General features: G+C 42.5%; 1 protein-coding gene and 1 long non-coding RNA gene across 5 annotated transcripts in view; one reads left to right on the forward strand and one right to left on the reverse strand.

The window, feature by feature from the left end:
- The window catches only part of MYO7B (myosin VIIB), a 49,748-nt gene extending 30,413 nt beyond the window's left edge, over positions 1-19,335 (reverse strand). The window contains exons 1-18 of one of the 4 annotated variants that reach the window (XM_062634729.1): positions 18,617-19,300; positions 16,448-16,490; positions 15,027-15,140; positions 14,196-14,348; positions 12,764-12,948; positions 11,783-11,904; positions 10,985-11,127; positions 10,784-10,897; positions 9,039-9,192; positions 7,301-7,377; positions 6,869-6,988; positions 6,503-6,645; positions 5,051-5,261; positions 4,590-4,725; positions 4,207-4,367; positions 3,140-3,178; positions 1,231-1,368; positions 437-589 (exon numbers count right to left, since the gene is read on the reverse strand). In XM_062634729.1, the coding sequence (XP_062490713.1) occupies positions 437-589; positions 1,231-1,368; positions 3,140-3,178; positions 4,207-4,367; positions 4,590-4,725; positions 5,051-5,261; positions 6,503-6,645; positions 6,869-6,988; positions 7,301-7,377; positions 9,039-9,192; positions 10,784-10,897; positions 10,985-11,127; positions 11,783-11,904; positions 12,764-12,948; positions 14,196-14,348; positions 15,027-15,140; positions 16,448-16,465 (2,181 nt within the window). In that variant the 5' untranslated portion in view covers positions 16,466-16,490; positions 18,617-19,300. Of the gene's footprint in view, positions 1-436; positions 590-1,230; positions 1,369-3,139; positions 3,191-4,206; positions 4,368-4,589; positions 4,726-5,050; positions 5,262-6,502; positions 6,646-6,868; positions 6,989-7,300; positions 7,378-9,038; positions 9,193-10,783; positions 10,898-10,984; positions 11,128-11,782; positions 11,905-12,763; positions 12,949-14,195; positions 14,349-15,026; positions 15,141-16,447; positions 16,491-18,616 lie in introns of all 4 variants that reach the window. The other 3 variants (XM_062634727.1, XM_062634726.1, XM_062634728.1) reach the window with 3 other exon arrangements.
- On the forward strand, positions 3,131-20,257 carry LOC134172022 (uncharacterized). The gene is made up of 4 exons (XR_009967803.1): positions 3,131-3,245; positions 5,192-5,321; positions 9,061-9,214; positions 19,707-20,257. It is a non-coding gene; the product is annotated as an uncharacterized LOC134172022 (long non-coding RNA).
- The last annotated feature ends 465 nt before the right edge of the window (positions 20,258-20,722 follow it).

The following is a 20,722-nucleotide window of genomic DNA, read 5'->3' on the forward strand; positions in this document are numbered from 1 at the left end:
GTACTATGTATCTATTACTCTGCATTTCAAAGGGCAAACAGAAGCAGATGAGGTCTTACAAACCTCTGGGCTGACAGGATAATGAACAAAAGTGGTTCAGCTCAAATGGGCAAGAAAAGGAGGAACATGAATGCATGGCCAAACATTCGGGAGTTCAGGCACAAGGAAGAGTGTGATTACAGAAAAACATCTGAGGGCAATGGAGATGCTACCCTGCTTGGGAAGTCCATGTGGAGCAGGTCAAAGATAACTGGACCTAAAAGCACCTCTACTGTTTCAGCAAAGATCCAAGTAAATATGTATTTAGCTACAGTTCATGTGATGAGAGCTGTCTTAGCTGTGCCAGCAGTAATCCAAGAACCTTCTACTGCAGGAAAGGCTCAAGATCCATCAGAAAAAGTTGTATTAGCCTTAAACTAAGTTTTTGCTTACATACCTGCTGTTGAAGAGACCATGGCAGGATAACCCTGTATCTGTCAAAGAACTCCTCAAAGCTGTAGCGAACTGGGAAGCCAGCTTTCCTGATCTGAATGGTCTCCATCATCCCTGAATATCGCAGCTGCTTGATACACAGCTCCCTGTCGAACAACTGAAAGGGGGAGCAGACAAAGAGGACACTTAACACTGAAAGCACAGCATGCATGCTCCTAGTTTCTTGTAATGCAGATTAAAAATAGGCTTGCTAAACCACATGCAATACTTCAAAAATTACTAACTCGCTTGACCAACACCATGCAAGGTTTTGGTGTAGAGCTGGGTCATGAACTCCTGAGTTGCAGCCAAAACCCCTCATTGCAAACCCATCCCTCTTCTTCTGTAGTGTCTAATTAAGCCACATCACCTCTCTCTTAAACACCACTAGCTCTTCTATTCTCTCTCAGGTTATTTTATCATATGGTCATTGTTGCATCCCAGTGTTTTCCATTTGTCCCCTTGTTGAAGGACTAGAAACTCTCCAGTTCTGTCTTTATCTTTACAGGAAAGGCTTCTACAGCTCCTCTCAGGAATATACAATACATAATTTTTTTCATCTATTACTCTATGATGTTTCTTAGAGATGTTTTTGTAAGTTAGGATTGCTATATCCTACCACTCTTTTTACTGTAGTAATAGCCTGTACTGCAGCTCTTCGTGGCTCAAGGACAGATACAAAATGCTGCACAGCAACTGACAGTTTCTTCTCATGGAAAAGTTTACTGAAGAAAAGATCTCATGTTGTTAAAACATTACCAGCGGTTTCTTGTAGTCGTTTGGCTTGATGCAGCGGATGAAGTATGGCTGGCACTGCTCAAGGATTTTCATCAGTTTTTCCAGGGATTGCTTGAACTGTCCTCCCAGAGTTGAGAGCCGTTTGGTGGTATCCAAACCCTGAAGAGTAAGCACATGCTGACTGCTACATCGTTCACCCTTAGATCCAAGTCATAAATCTCTGCGTTTCTGTACAATGTAACAGTATTGCATAACTGCCCAAAAAAGAATTATTTCCCTACATGGGAGCTAAATGGGTCATCTGCATCTTACTAATTTGGGTTTATTTGTGCACAGAAAGCCAGCTGAGCTCTTTTGCCTATTGGGCACCAAGTTCTAGCAGTGCAGGTGGCTGTGGTGGAAGAAATTCCACCCATGTGAGTTCAAATGGGCCTGTCTCTTCCAGCCGAGGTTGCATTTAGTGTAGGGCCTGGGTGCCAAGCTATTATTCATGGGTGTGTGCCTGAAAGCTTGGTGAGAAACAGCTACTCCCAAAGCAATAATAACCTCCAGCAAGGCGCTTTGCTGCCAGTGCGTAGCTAACTAGGAATGCTAAAGATCCAGAGCAGCTCATTCCTTAGTGATTAGTATTCCCTTACTTGCTAATACTACAGTAAGCAGTAAAAAGGAAAACTTTTACTGGAGGGTAAGGTAAGAGCTACTCTATTTATGGCTGCATATTAAATGCTTTGTCTCCCTGCTCCCAGGTTGACTATTGCTCTCAGTTGCAATAGTGTAACCTTAGAAGGATTGCATTGGACTGCAGTTAGCTTCTGACTTCCCTAGCTCCTCTGAAAGCAGAGCTCCACCTATGTCTTTTTTCACGCTGATCACCACAGTAGGCCCAAGCTTCTACCTCCTAATCCGTTTTAAGGGCACAATAAATTATGGTGAGAACAGTGCAGATTCCAAGTAACAAAAGCGCTTCACTGGCCTTCTACACGCAAGCATGGAGCTAATCATTACAGCACAATATAGCTGGTTGGTTTGGCCGGTTGGGGGTCTTTACTGGGTTGCGCTTTGTTTCGTTTGGGTTGGTTTTTTTTTACAAGAAAATAATGAAAAGTCCAGTGCTTTCCCTTCACTTCCATTTGCGGCACTTTGCGGTACTTCATTCTGCTGGTTCTCACATTCAGGGCACTTTTTAACGCTCAAGCGCGCACCTCCTGCCTTAACTACAAGGCAATGCTGCCCTCCGGCGACTAACACTCAAGTCTTTGGTAAACCGCTCTTTGGAAAGTCTCACAGCAGCTCTGATGCATCTTAGCGCTAGCAATCATGTTTGAAGTAGCTATGGTAACACATATACATGTTTAAGCTGTATAAGAGTTAAAAGCAATTTGCACTTGAAGATCTTAGAGGCCTTTCTGCTGTCCTTATAAATCAGTGGGATGGCCACAAAGCCTGAAGCCCATGCACTCATGGTCTCGCATCTGTAACATTAAAGCTGAATTTGTTGTTGAGATGGTGGTGACTTTTCTCCCATGGCCTGTCAGGACAGCGACTCTGAGACCTCAGCACAGCAAAGGTTTTTTTGGCACTTCATTCACTGTTCTTTTCTATAGCCTATTCCTTAGGCTTCCCAATGGTGGCCCAGAAATTAATAGGGGTATTTCAGCTAACTCCTCTGCATGTTGAAATGGGCAGTAGCCCACATTTAGCATCTCCTTTCTTGATGTGCTACTGCACTTTCTAAATGGAAGGAAATGTTTTGTTGTTTTGTTTTTTCCTAAAACTGCAACCTTATTTATAGAGACAAAAACCATTAGAACATTAGAGCAATGCAGATAGACCTGATATTTAATCTGAAGGTATTCATGCATGTAAGAGATGCTAAGCCTCTGTTGTTGCTTGTACCACTTCTGACAGTCTGCTCCCCCAAGATGTTTACCTGTCTGTGGCCAGATGTTCTGGACAGCAGAAAGCCACACTGGGAAAAAGACTGAGGAAGAAAGGACAGGATCAGAAAACAATGCCAGGAGATAGACAGATAACAGGTAAGATTGCGAGCTAACTGTTCTGTACCCTGACAGGAAAACTCAAAGATGTAAACACTATAAGCAAAAGTATCTTCACACAGTGATAACACTGCATACTTGAATGGTCAGAAATTAAGGAATGTGAAAGTTGCAGCAGGACAGAAAACTTGAACTCTGCCCCATGCTGTTTCCAGTCCACTGTGCTTTACAACCTCATTTTCACTATGCATGGGACAAGGCTCCTTACAACACAAGGCACAGATGATTCTATGATAATTACCCATCCTGAACTTTGTCACAAAGTCTCTGGGCCAGGGGGGAGAGCTAAAGTTGCAGCAGTAAGCAGGGCAGTGAGCCTGTCTACAGGTGTCAGTGGGAGCAGGAGACAGTATCTGTGACAGCACAGCTTTTGCTCCTTTGTGTTAGCTGTCAGCCCTTTGCAAGAAGGAAAAGGCCAGGGCCAACCTGCCAGTTCCCCAGTCACACCCCTTGGTGTTATGATCCCAGCAGACTGGCCACATTTGCAGTATGGCACCAGTTTAGCTGCTGGCTTCTGGACAGGTACCAGCTTTGCAGAGGGGTCTCTGGTTGGTGCCTTATTCTATTCCAATGAACCTTGGAACTACAGTTTCCTCCTGTTAATTTACACCCCTCCTGGAGATGTGGATGCAGTATGAATGCCCAGGCAGACACAGCAAACCCATTCAGTTGATGACAACACGCAGGGAGGTAGCACAGCTCATGCTTTCGTGTCCACACAGATGTCTGGGGATGGAGTCCTGGGAGATGGGACTAACATCACCCTTGTTTACAGCATGATCAAACCCTGACTTTTCCAGCAGACTCCTTTGCAGGAATGAGTTGAATGAAAGGGATGGGGATTTGCAGAGACAGTGCAAAAGAAAGAAGAGGTCAAGAACATTCAGAGCCTTATAAATGAGGAGAAATCATTTCTGCAACCCAGTGCTAGTAAGCCAACCTTGTAGGCCTGGTCAGCTCCAAGATGCCGGATGGTCCCACGTCCCAGACTAGGTGGGGTCTTTTCCACCTGGAAAATCTCCCTCAGGAATTTGTTTTTGGAGGAATGAACCACTTGCATTACATTAGCACTCAGTGTGTCCCGATTCTTCTCCAGGAAGTCTACAGGATGGAAACAAAATCAGCTTGTCACCTCTGCACCCTGCTGGCTCGAGTGCCACTCTCTCTAGCTAAAATTCACTTCATTTACAGTAACTTGCAGGTTAGTTTAGTGCAATCCTCCTGACCTCCTGATCTGACTTTAGATCAATACTACCCTGGAGTGAACTACATCCAGTTCATGCCCTTCTCTTCACCCTCTGTACCCAGCAGAGATAGGCTCACCTTTTGATTCATAGAATACAACCCCAGCAAAGTGGTTGATGCCAAACTTGGTGTCATGAACACTCTTAGGTGGGATGTAGACTTTACTTTTGCCATGGAGGGAATTGATTTTTACAAGCATGGTGGCATCTGTGCCCTAGAAACAAATACAGCCAAAAAAGGACAATTAAGCAGATTCCCTCCCAACACTGGTCTATGCTCAGCAAACAAATAGCAGTAGGGATCCTCTCTTCCCTGTCTGGAACAGCTATAAGAGTTTCTACAGTGAGGTATGAGGAGGAGCACATTCCAGCAGAGAGCGAAGCATTTGCACAGTGAGCTAATTTAAAAGAAACTTCTGTGGGGAGAAGACATTGCCTCTCATATCCAAAAGCCATTTTGCACTTTTCTGTGTGCAAAGTGAAGTGTTACCTGTGAGCTGTGTCCAAAGCCAGATGTTACAAGTGAAAACAGAAATTTACCTTTGGGAACTTGCTCTCTTCATCAATGAGGGAGATGATATTCATAGGCTTGAGTGCGATGACTTCCAAAGCCTGGCGGTTATCAGTGAAGTCAATGTTACTCCAGGTAATGTTCTCTGCATGGTATTCCTCTTGTTCCAGCTTGAAGACATGGTGCACGAAGAACTGCTGAAGGTGCTCATTGGCAATGTTAATGCAGAGCTGCTCAAAGCTTTTGGGGGACAAGATGGGAACCCACAGTCATCCTTGGCCAGTGCTGCACTGATTTATGGTATTTATTAAATGCATATCCAGATATACTACTGCTATATTGCACAGTATTAATGATCACCATCAAGGCATGTTGCCAATCTTAGCAATATAAGGAATGCATCTTCTGCTGTGATAAACAGAAATAAGACAACTGATGATTGAGTATTGCTGAATAAGCAAGGGAAGATCTTGTATGTGTTTCAAGAAACTCCAGAGATAAAAGGGAAATAGCTTAACAATGTGTGGCATGTTTTCACTTGCACTGGCACTACCACTTCTTTTGTTAATGACTCCTTTATGTTGCCCCTGAGTTTCATTACCTGGTAACTGCTGTGGCACACTCTGTATGCTTGGTGCAGTGCTCACCACAGTGAAGCCACATGTGGATTGCAGCCATTGGGAATAGCATAATACAATAGGAGAGAAGACAAAAGATAGAAGATGAGCTGAACAGGTCCTTGACAATGTTCCACAAGCCAGTGAGGAATATTATCTTGTTGAAAGCAAGCAAGATGCATCAGTTGAAACTGATTGAGAAAGAATGCAGAATATGTGCTGATGGTTTGTGGAGTCCTGATGATGTGGTAACATGACTGAGAACTGCTGCTGCCGTAGAGAAGAACAAACAGAACTGATGCTTTGGGACTGAATCCATCAGCAGGACAGGTAGCAATGGGACAATGGGTGCACTGACCCAGTGTTTTGCTGACATGTCCTTAAAAGTAGAGAAATGAAGCAGCCCCCAAAAAGGGACAGGAGAACATTAAGCAAGATGGAAACATGAGCTGAAATGGAAAACACAACACAGCCTACTTTGTACCATATGCTAAATGCATCCCAAGAGACATTGTAAAAATGCTATGGAACAAGAAAGCATAGAGACATGAGGACATACTACATCCTCATATACTGGCTGCCTGCTCATAGCCTTTTCCTGTGAAAATATTCCTGAGGTTTTGGAACAGGCATGTGCAATGACTACACCAAAATGGTTGTGGGAGGAGGTGGAAATATGACCAAGACAGAAGAAAAATGGAGCCAGTGCATGATCATCATTGTGAAAATTCAGTGACAGAAATTTCACTGCTTTTCTGAGAATCAGGATGATAATCCAAGAGCATGTGTCTGGCTTTTTCATTCTTTCCATTCACATCAGCTGCTTCTCAGCTTTCTGGTGGAAATGAAGCCATAACCTCTTACCTGTTGTTACTGAAGTTTTCAAACCCAAAAATGTCCAGCAGCCCAATGGAGTGACGACTGTCTTTAGCCTTCTGCGAAGTTGGGTTGAAAATGGCTGAGTTGATCTTGTTCACTATCCACAGGAAAAGATGTCCATATATACCCTGAGAGAAAAATTAAGGAAGAATTAGAGCCCATCATTCCAGTCTTTAGACATAACTTACTGCTTGATATTGTGCTGCTACAGTGCCATCAAACTATGCTGGAAACCTATGAGGGACCAGAGCCTTCTGGGTGAATGTTTGCCACATAAGACTCCTCAAGGAGTAAGACACAGCTCTGATAGCATCCCTGGGCTTTAAACAGGGAAGATTTAAGCACCAGTACCTTCACAAAGGCATCCCTCCCATCTGCAGCTTGAACAATGTTTAGAGGCCTAGACACACTTTCTCCTCGAACAATGATGGAGAGGTTTGTGAGGCTGTTCTGGAGTTCACTGGAGTCCACCTGGAAGAACAGTCATGGCAACCTGGTCATTCCAGGTGGATAAAGGAGATCCAGTAAAGTCTGTCTCAGGAGGAAGAAGGCCATGACAAACTGCCTGTCCAGCAGCATTCACCAGTAGCCTGCTGTCCCAGTTAAAGATCTCCTAGCTCAAAGAGACATCTGCAACAAACATCACTTGAGTGTCAGCAGGAAGAAGGGGACATGCCCATTTTATGTGCATCCATATATATTCCACAGAGTTTTGCTGTGTTACTATGCTCAGGGAACAAGGGTGAAGGAGAGAACTAGTAGAAGAAGATGAGAGTCTATTACCTCAAGCAGTTTGGTTGCAATTGAAAAGTGTGGTGAGTCCATCACATCAGAGCAGTCCAAGTTGTCGTACACGGCCGCTACAATGAGGAAACAATCAATCGCAGGGTGAATAATTTCTGCTATGGTGAGGGGCTGTGCTGTCATTGCAGCTGAATTGCTGCAACCCTGTAGCTCTGCGAATGTGGCAAGGCAGTAAGTTCTCTTTTGAAACTCACAGGTTTGATGCTTTTTCTAAGGAAGGTCCTGATTTCACACAGGTATCCTGGGACGTATAGGGCCCTCACAATTCCAGAACATCAGGCAGGCCAAAAAAAGCAGCAAAACTGAGAGGTTATTCATTTTAAATAGCAGATTTTGGGGATCTGGGGAAGTGGCATCTGACTTCTGAAAATATTTTTTTTCCATGTATCTGGCTGGTGGGAAATTTAGACAATAAAGAGGGATAAGGGAAATCCTTTATTTTAGCAACCAGCATTACTCCAAAGAACCCAGCTGGCATCTCTGTATTGGGCCTTCTGTGTCACAGGGTAAGAAGACATACTTTTCTTTAATATGACAGCTTCTGGCATCCTGCTGGTGGGTGTCTCACATTGTGCCTGTGCCATATGAGAAATGCACTTATGCAGATGAGTGTTCACCATACTTAGCCAGAATGACTGCTATCATCTCCATGCTGATGACTGCACATCTCTCAGCTGCTCCTGTGTCCTCTGGCTTGTGCAGCACAACAATCAGCAAATGTAACATGGTACTATGTTATCTGTTGTTTCAGTCTGTGTGATAAGAGCCTATTTATAACCATGGAAACCTGATAGCATGACAAAATAAGATGATGTCTTTCAAAACACTAGGCAGTGGAGTCACAAATCAGAACTTCCTTGTGCTTATCTGCCTGCCCTTCCAACCCTGTTCACCTGTTCACACAGGGAAAAGCAGCACATGTGTCCTGGGTTCAGCTCTAACAGTTATCTTTCTTCTTCCTAGTAGCTGGTGCAGTGCTGTGTTTGGGCTTTAGCCTGAGAACAGTGCTGGTAACACACCAACGTTTTTAGCTGTTGCTAGGTAATGCTTACTTTGATCTAGTACTTCAGTCTCATGCTTTGCCAGTGAGGAGGACTCAAGAAGCTGGGAGGAAGCACAGACAGGACACCTGATCTAAGCTAGCCAAAGGGATATTCCATACTACAGCATGTCATGCTTGGCATAGAAAACGGGGGAGTCACCTTGAAGGCCCAGATCACTGCTTGGGTCAGGCTGGGTATCGGTGGGTGGTGAGCAATTGTATTGTGCATCACTTGTGTTTATTGTCAGTTTTTTACCCCTTCCCTTTTTAGTTTTATATTCTTTCCTCTTGTTACTTCCCTTTTCATTATTATTAGTAATAGTTGTAGTAGTTTTATATTGTACTTTAATTATAGGACTGCTCTTATCTCAGCCCATGGGGTTTACATGCTTTCAATTCTCCTCTCCATCCTGGCCAGAGCAGGGGTGAGCAAGCGAGCAGCTGCGTGGTTCTAAATTACTGGCTGGGTTTAAACCACGATAACATGTAACCTAATCTGTACCTAGTCTGTACAGATGAAAAAAGGCAGCACTGTTAGGCCTTTACGATAGAGTCCAGTGAAGGACCAAGCACAGACAGTGGTGAGTTCCATGGCCGAGGGGTTGGAACTAGATGATCTTAAGGTCCTTCCCAACCCTAATTATTCTGTGATTCTATTCTATTCTATGAGTTTACCTTCGAACTCTACATTTCCTAGGTGCAGGATTGCAGCCAACAGCTTGCTGATGTCCCAGTGCTCAGAATCTGAGAATGTGAGGATCTTCATAGCTGAGCGGATGTGAGCATAATCCTTTGCATCATTCCGGCCATCACAGAATGTGCAGTTGCCCTGCAAGACACCACACCTGCAGGTAAGGAAAATCCTCTTGGCATCCATACAAGGAAGAAAGGATCTGCAGGCTGACAAACCCTTGTACACAATGTGGGTGCCCTGTAAGCCACTTTCCACAGGATGCAAGATAAAAACCTATGTAGATATTCTGTATGTTTTTCCCATGTCTGTTTCTTCCCTCAGCTCTACTCTCAAGAAGAACCCATTAGCAGAGGGCTAAATAATGCTTTTCTCCAGGGCTAGAGTGAATACTAAGGAAACCAGAAGGAAAAGGTGAGGGGAAGGCTGCTCTGGAGTAAAGGGCAGGAAACTTTAATAAGGTTATGTACACTTACAAGGCCATGTTTTTTCTGTTTCCTTCTCTGCCTTGTCAGTGAACAATTAAGAACCCTAACTCCAAATCAAAGCAAGCAGGACTGGATCAGTACTGGAAGGCAAATCTCAAAATAAGGATGTTAGGTTCTAGTGGAAGACAGAGGGAAGCATCTGAAGCATCAGCAATAGAGCCTTCAACAAAGCTTGCAAAGTGGGTCCTAGGATGCTGCTCCTAACAGAGACTATTTTCAGCCCTGAGGGAGATGGGGAAAATGCCTTTTTTTATCCCTGCTATTTCTGACAATATATTGTGATGATTACAAAAGTTCCTATACATTTCAGTTTACAGCATGCAAACCTGCCAGCTTGTGCCAGCAGCTGACCTGAACAAAAGCAGGTATGTTCTCCCTTAATCTAATCCTCCTGTCTCTGTATAATACTGATCAGGAAACTTCAGATCTTTTAATGGAATCGCTAAAGTGTGAATTGCAGTCATCAGCTCTTGCTGCAAGATCGCTGCTATTTTAAAAATGTATTTGTATAAAATCTCCAATGGTTTTGCTCTACAGAAACAGCTTTATAGTCCTGTTTTATTTCCTCTCAAACTAGATGCCTACCTTGCATTAACTTCAGCAGAGGTAGGACTTAGCCCATTTTTTTTCATGGCTGTAGAACAGGTCAAAACAAAACAGCTGACATATGTAATATGAGGTATCTGCACAGGCTAAAGAACAGGATTTGCACCATGGCTTTCATGCTCTAAGCCAATTAGCTGTTTTAAAAACTCTCACCTATGAACATCCCACTGCTGCCACTATGGCAACATAAACCCAGACAGGGACATTAGCATGTGCTAATGAATGCAAGCTTCCTCCATTATGTGTATAAGATTTACCAGATATAAGGACTAGGATTCTTGGCACTGATTCTGCTTACTCATTTTCCCTTAAGGTACACATACCTATTAGTATTCTTCCTGGCATAAGATCCCTTGCATTCATCTTGCCTGTGAAAGCGGAGAATATTTCACACCTGCTTTAAGATGTCCTTTATGTTTCCTAAGTCTGACTTTGATAGTAGCCTTTGAACTGCCACAAGCTGCCTCCCACTGGTGGACATTAAATAAGATCTCTGAAAACAGAGGCTCACACTGTTAGCATTACTGCTTCTGGTACTTAAAGGAAAGGACTGTTCATGTTTGGTAACTGCCCATCTGCAGCTCTGGGAGAAGAAAATGGCTGAGAGATAATAAGAAGAATGCAGAGACTATTACCATAGTGAGATAAGTGTACTCTGAAGCAGTGCCCAGATTTAGCATCTTTTTTTGCTCTGTATTCATCCCCATTAGCATGCAGTAGAAGATGTGGTAATTTCTCTCCTCTGGAGCCTAAGAGAAAGAAATAGGCCAACGGTCAGCCTTGTTAGCGTAAGCTTGGAATGAGCAGGCAGAATGTGCATCTGCCCTAACCCTTACCTGCCGACAAACCCTGGACTTCTCCAGAAGGAACTGTTCTATCCGGGCTCCTTCTATCACACCATTTTGATTGAAGTGAATATCGATGTATTTCCCAAAGCGGCTTGAATTGTCATTTCGAATTGTCTTGGCATTTCCAAAAGCTGATGGGCAGGGGACAGAGATGGTATCTGGATTACTGCAGTTAATGCACATCAAGTCTATTTTTTATGCCCTACTTTTTTCTGCTAGCATTTTACACATTTGTGTTTGAAATGACAGTGCTGACAAGCACTGCAGAGTATTTGGTCTCAGGCTGCCTCCTAAAGAGAGAAGCAGGCATACTGTGCATCCAGATAACAGTGTTCTAAAAGACATATTCAAATGCTCCAAATGCAGCCAGCCAATCTGGCCAGGCAAGAGAGCGGGGCAGGTCTGAAGACCTCCAGAAGGACGTCCTGGGAACTTACTTGATCCTGCTACAGAGAGAGACGTGTGTCAGGGCTTCTCCTATAGATATATCCATTCTTGGCTAGTCCCTTTGCCACCGGTATCTAGTGTAAATGCTAAACCAGGGGTCTTTACCTTGGGCTCTGCATTCCCAGGGATTCTTGTGCTCCCAGCAGTTCCAGGTTACCTTGTGGGAGCTGCTGTGGACTTCATGAGGACATGACAGAAAAGTATAGAGAACTTCTGCCATGCATCACCACTGTTTCAGGATTTTAGCATCTGTTTAAAGATCTGTTTCTGACTTTTTTATCCTGATACAAAATCCTGAGATAAAGGTGGTAAATCAGGCATGTTTGCTAAAGAACCTACCTTCCAGAATGGGGTTGGCCTCTAGGACTTGCTGCTCTATCCAGGAATGCTGGCCACTGATCGCTGCCAAAAACTGCAGTATTAGCTTTGTGCTTTCAGTCTTCCCAGCTCCAGATTCTCCACTGCAGTAAGAAACAAAATCATTGAAGGTTTCCTTTCTTCTTTTTTTCTTTCTTTTTTTTTTTTTGGCTAGGGTGGCAAAATGGCAGACCAAATTGCAAGTAAAATAAAGCTCACTTAGATTTACTCTGTTAAAGGCAGATCAGTATCTTTCATGGAAGGCTGGAGAATTCAGCCTTTCATTATCTTATCTGCTAAAATTTAAGTTCTTTTTTAGACTTGGGGTGAGGACTAAATTTTCCCATTAATTAAAACCAAGCAAATCCACAGAGGACATTCTCTACCACTGCAAATTAAATGACCACTTGCTTTTCGCCTTTAAGGCATTATCAGATTTTCAGTGCTGGTTTTAGCATATCAACTGAGTTACCTCAGCTATAATCGGATATTATTACAGTGAGATTATCTGTTTCTTCACACTGATGATTAACAGAAAGTGGATACGTGTTTTGTCTTCACAGAATGAAGAAAGTTTCCTTCCATCTTCAGGTTAGCAGAGGTTGTTTCTCTCCAGGAAATCTCTGTTCTCAGAAAATTCATGTAACACAAGCATCATGTCCCCAAGGTAAAAGATAGCCTTACATCACACAGGCTTGTATTTTGTATTTCCATATGTAGTGACCATGTGCAGAATGTATATCAACATTCAAAGATTCTGGGGGAAAACAATGGATTTCAGAAATCCCTTATGTTCTACCTTCTGCAGCCCTAACTGAAAATGAAGGGGAGAAAATATTTCCTTCCTGTTGTCTCTAATCTTATCTATACCCTTCCCTTTAGAAGGTCTCCTATGTCCACAAAGATGTCCCCTGATCATGTCAGACTTGGTTTCTGCTACTCATCCTCTCTAAGTGCAGTCACCTGATGACACAGCACTGGTCTCTCTTATTCCTCTTCATATTGAAGTAACAGTTGTCTGCAATGGCAAAGACATGAGGTGGTAGCTCTCCAATCCTCTTGTTACAGTACAGTCTGATCTGATCGACTGTGTAGAGCGGCAGAAGCTGGTATGGATTCACTGCTACCAAGATGGATCCCGTGTAAGTCTGGAAAACAGTTATGAGTGTTACCTTCGGCAGCAAACCTGCAAATAAGAATACAACCAAAGCCACTTGCAGTATAAGCCTAAACAGAGGCAGAATGGAAGTCTAGGAGATCCATAGCAGCACTTAGGTGAACCTGAGAACCTGGTTCCTCACTATAAGCTGCCTTTAAATATCCCTGAATATGGATTTTTTTGCATTAGAAAGAATCCTAGGTATAATCTCCTTGCCAAATCACAGCTTAGTTCACTGTCTCAAGCTAAAGCATGATAAAGTTCAGTCTGACCTGGGATTTTTGTGTGTTACCATAAGCTGTTTTGTAGTGTTTTGTTAAGCTGCTTTTGTGTTCTAGTGGAGAGGTAGCTGAACTTTGCTAATGGGCAAAGTTATGGTTTGCATTATTCATACAGTCATTTAGTTACATTTATGAACAACAGCACCATTGAATAAAGAAGGCTGTTGAAGGCTGTGGAAATGCAAGGCAATAGTATTGCTCAAGAATTTCTACATAAGACAGCTGCAGACTGAGTCTAATGTAACAGGCCTTTACACACATCTTGGTAGTTACAACTGCAGCATCCATAAAATCAGTCCTTATTTGCACTAAACATCACCACATCTGCATTATAAGAGGCAGCTCCTCTCCTATAGCCTATACAACATCGGAAGCAAAGCATGGAAAAATCTGAGTATTCTTATCATATTAGAAACTGGGAACTAAGGAACAAAGAAACTAAAAATGCCAAACTGCTCAGTCACAGATAAAACCTGTAATGGACAAGAAGTGAAACCAAGGATGCTAAATTTCCAGATTTATTCTTTATATATCTGTTTTATTACATCAGAATCAAGTAAACATTGACTTGGACTGGAGGATGTCCAAACCATGTGTACTACTGAGATTGATCCTGAGTCACAGCTGAAGTTAATAGCAGCAATAAGGCATAACATGGGCTGGATTTAGCTAACTATCAGCCACCGGTGAAGATGATCACTCTAGGAGAAAGTAAGCAGCACTACTACCTACACATATCTATGATTTCAGAGACTGCTATTAGCTCTCTTCTTCACAGCCAAAGTTCTTGAATGAAATAAGACAAAAACTATGTTGTGTCTCCTTGGCACCCTCTATCTGTAAAGGAAGCAGAGAGCCCCATGTGTGAAAGGCTTACAGGTGCTCGGATCACTTCGCTTAATGTGTAGCAGAGGCTGTTCCTGAAAGTACTCTGCCTGGTGGCCTTGGCACTCACATAGATTTTGTGTTCCTGGTGGCGGATGAGGAGGTTGTGCACTATGCCTGCTTCATGGAGGTCCCCAAGGCGGATCATGTCTTCCACCCCCTGGACAGAGGAGGGATGCATAAGGCGCACCATGTGCATGTTCCGAGCCGTGATCCAGTGTTCCTGAACAAGGCAAGGCACATGCTTTAATGTGTTATGCTGTTGCTCAGAAGCAAACAAAGGAGAACCATAAAGCTTCAGTATAATCCATGGCCAAACAAGCCCAATCTAAAAAATAGTTGCTGCTCTCCAGGACCAGATGGCTGGTACCTTCACTGGATGAAGTGGGTTCTGGACATCACCACATTTAGCACCGCTCAGGGTGCAGCTCTATCAGGTCATTAGAGCCACAACATTGCATGAGGTAGGCAGATGAAACCACAACTGACTTTAGTGGGATCATGATTTCACCTAAAGCTCCTAAGAGTAGTTCTTTCACCTAAGAGTAGGTGTTCTTTCACCTAAATGGAGCCTGTCCATTTTTTTTTCATAACCGCATAGATATAACCTCTAGCTCAGAAAGCTCTAAATCATCATAGTACTGGGACCTGGGGATACTAGGGTATCACCTTATGCTTGCCTTATTTTTATATCCTTTCTTTCAGACTATCCTACCAGACTTTCCCAAAGTCAGATCATTTGGCTAGATGGAAATACAGCCATTTTTCTATACTTTGTACATACAAAGTACTTTGTACATTTAAAGTTTTAGTACACTTATACTAAATTTATACTAAACATACTGAAATAATTTCTTGTTTTAAATGTTAATCTTTTACAGAAATTTACAGAGTAGCTCACCTTGCCTTCATCATCCTCCAGCAAAATCCGTCCTGAGTCAGAGTCCTTCACAACTGCCCCAATAGGGACATTGAATTCACTGTTTGGTTGAGTGTCCAGCCACACATGATCACCCTGGTGAGAAGAAAAGCAATCATCAATACAGTGATCTACTTAATGCCATATAGCTCACAGGCTCTTGGTCTTGATTTTTTAGTGCTTTGATTCCTTTAGCATTGTTTAACTGAGTAAGTTCTTGCTGCTCCTAGGCAGTACAGTCTAACAGTTACAGTACCAGGACCTTTGAGTTCTACTCCCAGCTCCATAGCTGGCCTGGAACATGACTTTGGAGAAGTCATCAAACCAAACCCAGCTGTCTCGCAAGAGGAAATGAGACAACACATTTTACAAGGACAGCAGGTACTCAGCTCCAGTACCTCCCAGAGATTGGCAGGAGGCACAATGAATGCTGCTGAAGTGTCTTGGCAGCCTCATATTAGCTATGGTGTTCTTTCAGAAGGGATGCTTGGAAACAAAGACATTACCAGGAAAAACAAACATGTACAGACTGGTTACCTGGAAATGAAGAGGGCTCTGTTGCAAGAGTTTTTAGATACAGCTGAAATCCCTTACAAATGTGGGTTCTTCCATGATCTTTCTTTGGAAAAAACCCAATACATTCTTTATTCAGCCCAGCTCCTCTGTTCACATTTGTAGAGGCAACATCCTGCCTCTCTGCAGGGCAAGCTACCAGTAACTGCGCTGCTGTCCCTGAGGAAGGTGTGGGCTACTGCTGCCCTTTCCTAGGAATAAGCAGCATCTTTGTGTTGTTGCACTACTGTCCCTGTCATATGCCTCAACTCCAAGCCCCCAGGAATACCTTCTCTTGCTCCAGGCACTAATACAGCTTCAAACAGAAAGCTTTACTGTAATGGCTAGAATGACAACTGAACAAAGCTGATCTTCAATAGGTATGAAGTGGCTTTCTAGCTGAGCGTCTTCTTGTATACAACTTCAGTTACATACTGTAGCATTTACTGTCAAAGTTTCAAGGGTTTTACTGAAATAATATTTCTTTTTCCTCTCAAAATACTTTCTGGGCTTACATTTAAAACCAAACAACAGTAGTGTAAAGCATCTATAAACACTGCACAAGAAGAAGAAATGTTATGCCATAAGGAATAGTACAGACTAACAGCTCTCAGTTGCATTGAATAAAACTCCAAGGTGTGTGCACTTTCAGTGCCACACCTTGTGACGGAGGTCACCAGATCAGCATGAATACAGCCAGGCTAGGCAAGACACCTCTTCAACTCTAGTCTTGATTGCTATTATTTGATACCTCTTTGATACTGGGTTATTTTATATTTGAGTTGAATTGTGATTTTCTCCTCTGTGGGCCTCAGGCTAATCAGTAAATCACAGCAATGAATAAGACTTACCTTTCTGAAAACCACCATTATGTTTCAGCTCACTGTATGTAACCTGCAGTGCCAAGAAGAACATAACGTTATGCCAGAAAAGGGCTCAGGTTTGGATTAGAACAGACAGTTGGGCTTTCCTTGAGATGTCTCCTTGTAGATAATAATAGCAAAATGCCTTAAAATTATTAGTTTATAGATTTTGTTAAAGCACAAGAGATCAGCATAAGCTACACCCAATGCAGAAACAATGAAACCATCTACACAAAGCAAAGAACCTGCAGCACTAGCGTGGTGGCCTGCTCTTGAGTTCTGCCATGTAACTCTGGAGATGCTTTCAACCTTGAAGAGGTCGCTGTACAAATTTTCATACTGGGTAGTTCCCAATAATAATCATCAATAATTTCAATGATGTCCTTACAACTTCTTCTATCATATGTCAAGCTTTAAAAATCTTATGTTTCAAACATTTGATAGCTGTTTACAATTCTGTGTAATATGGATGGTATACATTTTGAGAGATACCCAGATTTCATTACTTTTTGGATTGAATAATATAAAAAATTTGATGATTTCTCTTCATTTTATGGTGGAGTTACAAAAGTTTCTGAGGTTTAGAACTTTGCAACTAAATTATCAGAAGTGTTTGAAGTTGCCACTTTCTTTTTTGGAAACCCATGCTCTTGAAAAATGAAGATTACCATTAAAAATCAAGATGCAGTTCAGGGTTAGTATTGGGTTTTCTCTCTTGTTTTAACAACTTTCAATGTTAAAAGAAAACATCGCAGTGAGAGAATTAGGGCTTGTTTTATCACTTGCTTTCCTATAGATGCCCATGTTTTTACCTATGTTATTTACAAAGGTATGAAATGCTTCCATAAACCATGGTTTTATTTAAAATCGACTGGCGCATAGCCGAACTTTTCTTCAGACTGAATAGAAGGAGCAAATATACTCCTGTGTGCAAGATCCTGCCACTTGTTTTGTGTTATCCCAGTGTCTTAATCATAAGGAGGGCTATTAGGGTAGCAAAATTGAAAGTAGGAAGTGCTCAACAAGGTACATGATCTTTGTGCCCTTTTTGTGGCTATAAAGGGCTATACAGTAGCATGGATTGAACAGGGTTTCTAAACAAGCCCAGAATGACTTAATACTTTGAAGTTGTCATAAGAGAATGCTGAAAATGACAAATGATCAAAATGGTAAAATGCATTGTGATCCCAAACTGAAAAACACATAGAAGCTTCTGGAGATGACAGACTACTGGTGTAGAAGTTCAGGGCTAACATACATTTGAAAGCAGGAACTTCAAATGTAATTTTCACATAGGTGACCCAATTGCAAGAAAAGAAGTGAAATGTTACCCTTAATAGCCAAAGCTAGCACTTGGAAAAACCACAAGGGCTGTGACTCCAGCACAACACCTGCTGACTACATTAAGAATTGATTTTCGTTGTGAGACTAAGTCAATATCCAGAGCTCATCTGTAACTAAGACAATTCTCAAGCACATCACCTACCGACATTTACCAATGCAACATAGATGCGTTCTTTCTGCCTTGTTTTTTTTTTTTTTTCTGTTGTTTTCTCTTTTTAACAGTGTGTCAAGAAGGAACTTTAGTCTTCGATAAGCAGTTACCCTTACAGTGAAAGCCTCATGTTCTTATTCAGGACTCAGGAACCAGATCTGCATATTAACTTCAACAATGCAATGCCCTGTTACTGTGAGTGATGTAGGGTGGTACAGAAGCAAGGTACTTAGCAAAAATAGGCCAAAGATGGCAGTGGTCAGCCACAGTGACTCAAAATTGATAGATAATTTTCCACCTGTGCCAGAAACCAGAATACAGGAACAGAGCAGAAATGTCACCCAGAACAAGGATGGAGTAGTACATGCAGACACGAAGCACAGCTGTACTGTGTGGCATCAAAGGCATAGCTAGCTCCAGATCCAGTCTCTGACAGTAGCCAAGAATGGACATGTATGGAGGAGATCCCACACAATCCTGGGATACACAGTTTCAACATTTAAAATGCTTATTCTCAGTTAGGCCATAAGTGGCCACCCCCCCACCCCCCCCACCTGCTCGAATGGCCACTTTCGGACAATGCCTGGCTCCCACTGTCGCTTTTCTTTCCAAAGCAATGCAGCCCTGTAAACTAAATTGCACCCCACAGGATGGGAAATTACCTCTCCAGAAGAAATCTTCACTGTCTGCTTTCTGCAGCTTAGTTCTCTCTTTTTCATAAGCACCGGAGTAAGAAGGAAAAGGAAGGTGAAACTGGTACCGGTGCCATTAAGGGATGCCTCGCCAACTACCAGTTCTCTGCCACACAAAGGAGGAAATGACTGAACCATGGTTATTTATTACAGGACTTTGCTCCCAGTTCAGCATATGTCATTTCAAAAGGCAGGCATTCCAGTAAGTAGCAAGGCCTATTCTTGCCTGAGTGAACCTTAAACTTCAGTCTCTCCACTGTGCCTGAATTCTTTCAGACTTCTGGAAAGCACTTCCAGAAGAAAACCCTTTAGCATCTGGTTTACACTGCTCCAACACCACTGACTTCCCTGAGGTTTTCTCAGAGCCACCCTGTTAGATAAGAGGAAAATCAGGCCCTCATCTCTCATCTCTCCCCTTGGTTCTGCACAGCTCTTTCTTGCAAGAAAATGCCCATCAGTCTACACACAGGGTAGTCTGTGTTTCACAGTACGTACAGCTCAAACAAAATGAACTCGTGACACTTAAATTGATACATACACACACATATAAACTTCCTGGATTTGTTGTCATTAATTTATCTCCCAACAAACACTCAGTCCCTCTGTTCCAGCATCTAGGTGCGTGTTAGCACCCTATCTGCCCACTTCTCTCTTTCCAACTTAGGATGGGATGACAAAAAGCTTCTCTCTTTCTGGTTGCTCCACATGGACTCTCAGTAATCCTGTGTCCTCACATATCCTACTAAATTCCAGCACTGGATCTAAAGTATGGGAAAGAAACAGAAGTGTAGTATATCTGTAGAGGCAGATACAGGGTTTCTCTGGCAATAGCAAGGACCCAGGAGTCAGGCACTCCTAGCAGTGAGCCCAAACTACAAGGAGTGAATTTTTTCCATCTATCTTAAGTCACAGTATAACCTTCCTCCAGGGTACTGCACACAAGAGGTGCTTTGCCTCACCGTGCACTACCCTTTAGTCAACATGCAAATGAAAATGTGCCACACTTGCGAACACGTGCTAGTCTGCTTTGTGCCTTAACTCTTGTTTTCTCATTTACTAGGTTCAATGTAGATGCTGTAGCTGTATGATGGGAAAGGCAACAAAAGGCCTCCATGCAGGAGACAGCTTCCTGGGCCTCCTGCTGCGGTTCCATATCCGAATCAGAGATAAGTCATGGCAACTAATAGCTGGGGGTAATGTGCGTTTATCCACATTACGTAGATGTGTTTTAATATTAGCCTCCTTACCTGAGGGTTTTGTTAAGTTTTACAGCAGAAATGAAGATACAGATGCAGAAATACAGCATAGGTCCTTCAGGGCTTGGAGACTTTCAGAGGGAGGCAAAAAATCACCAGGCAGCGAAGAGAGCTTCCTTAATGTTTCTATCTGTGCAAATCATTCTTACTCAAGGATTTTGCCTCAAAGTAATTCTTTAGCAAACTTATTTCTGATACAAGAGTTTTTAGAAGTCTATATGTTGTGTGGGATTAACAAAATTTTAAGTACTAATTTTGTTAGATGAAGGCCAAATATTGGCAAATAAATCAAAGTGCATACTTTTATGTTATCAAGGCAGATATCTAAACTCAGAGCTTTTTGTGTAATGAGACTGCAGGGAAAAAAGGGCTATGCATGTTTTTTCTGCAGGTGAAACAGACATGCTGAAGTTCCAAATGGAGCGTGTTTTGGGGCAAAAAATCTCATTCTGAAAATACAGACATTTTAGCACTTATGACCAAGGTGTGGTGGGGGTTCTATTTCAGAGAGAAGTACAGTATTCCTGTCCTAGTACATATATGAATTATATGAAATGGAAACGTATGGAACTCAAAGTAGTCTGAAAGAAAAGCACAACTCATTGTATGGCTGAAATAACATATTTGAAGGGAGATGGATTCCCACAGTTAAGTCTAGACATACTCAAGAGCCAGAAAACATAAGTTGAAGGAGTAGAGACTTGATATTCCAAGCAGGAGCAGCATAGATGCTTTGTAAAGCACATGTACCTAATGAGACATGAGCAGGTGGCTTGCTAAAGGCTTCTTTAGAAAGTACCTCTCAAGGAACAGGGGTAGC

Source organism: Pezoporus occidentalis, unplaced genomic scaffold (assembly GCF_034315485.1).
Source record: "Pezoporus occidentalis ecotype Australia unplaced genomic scaffold, CSIRO_AGI_Poc_V1 ctg438, whole genome shotgun sequence".
Lineage (NCBI taxonomy): Eukaryota > Metazoa > Chordata > Aves > Psittaciformes > Psittacidae > Pezoporus > Pezoporus occidentalis.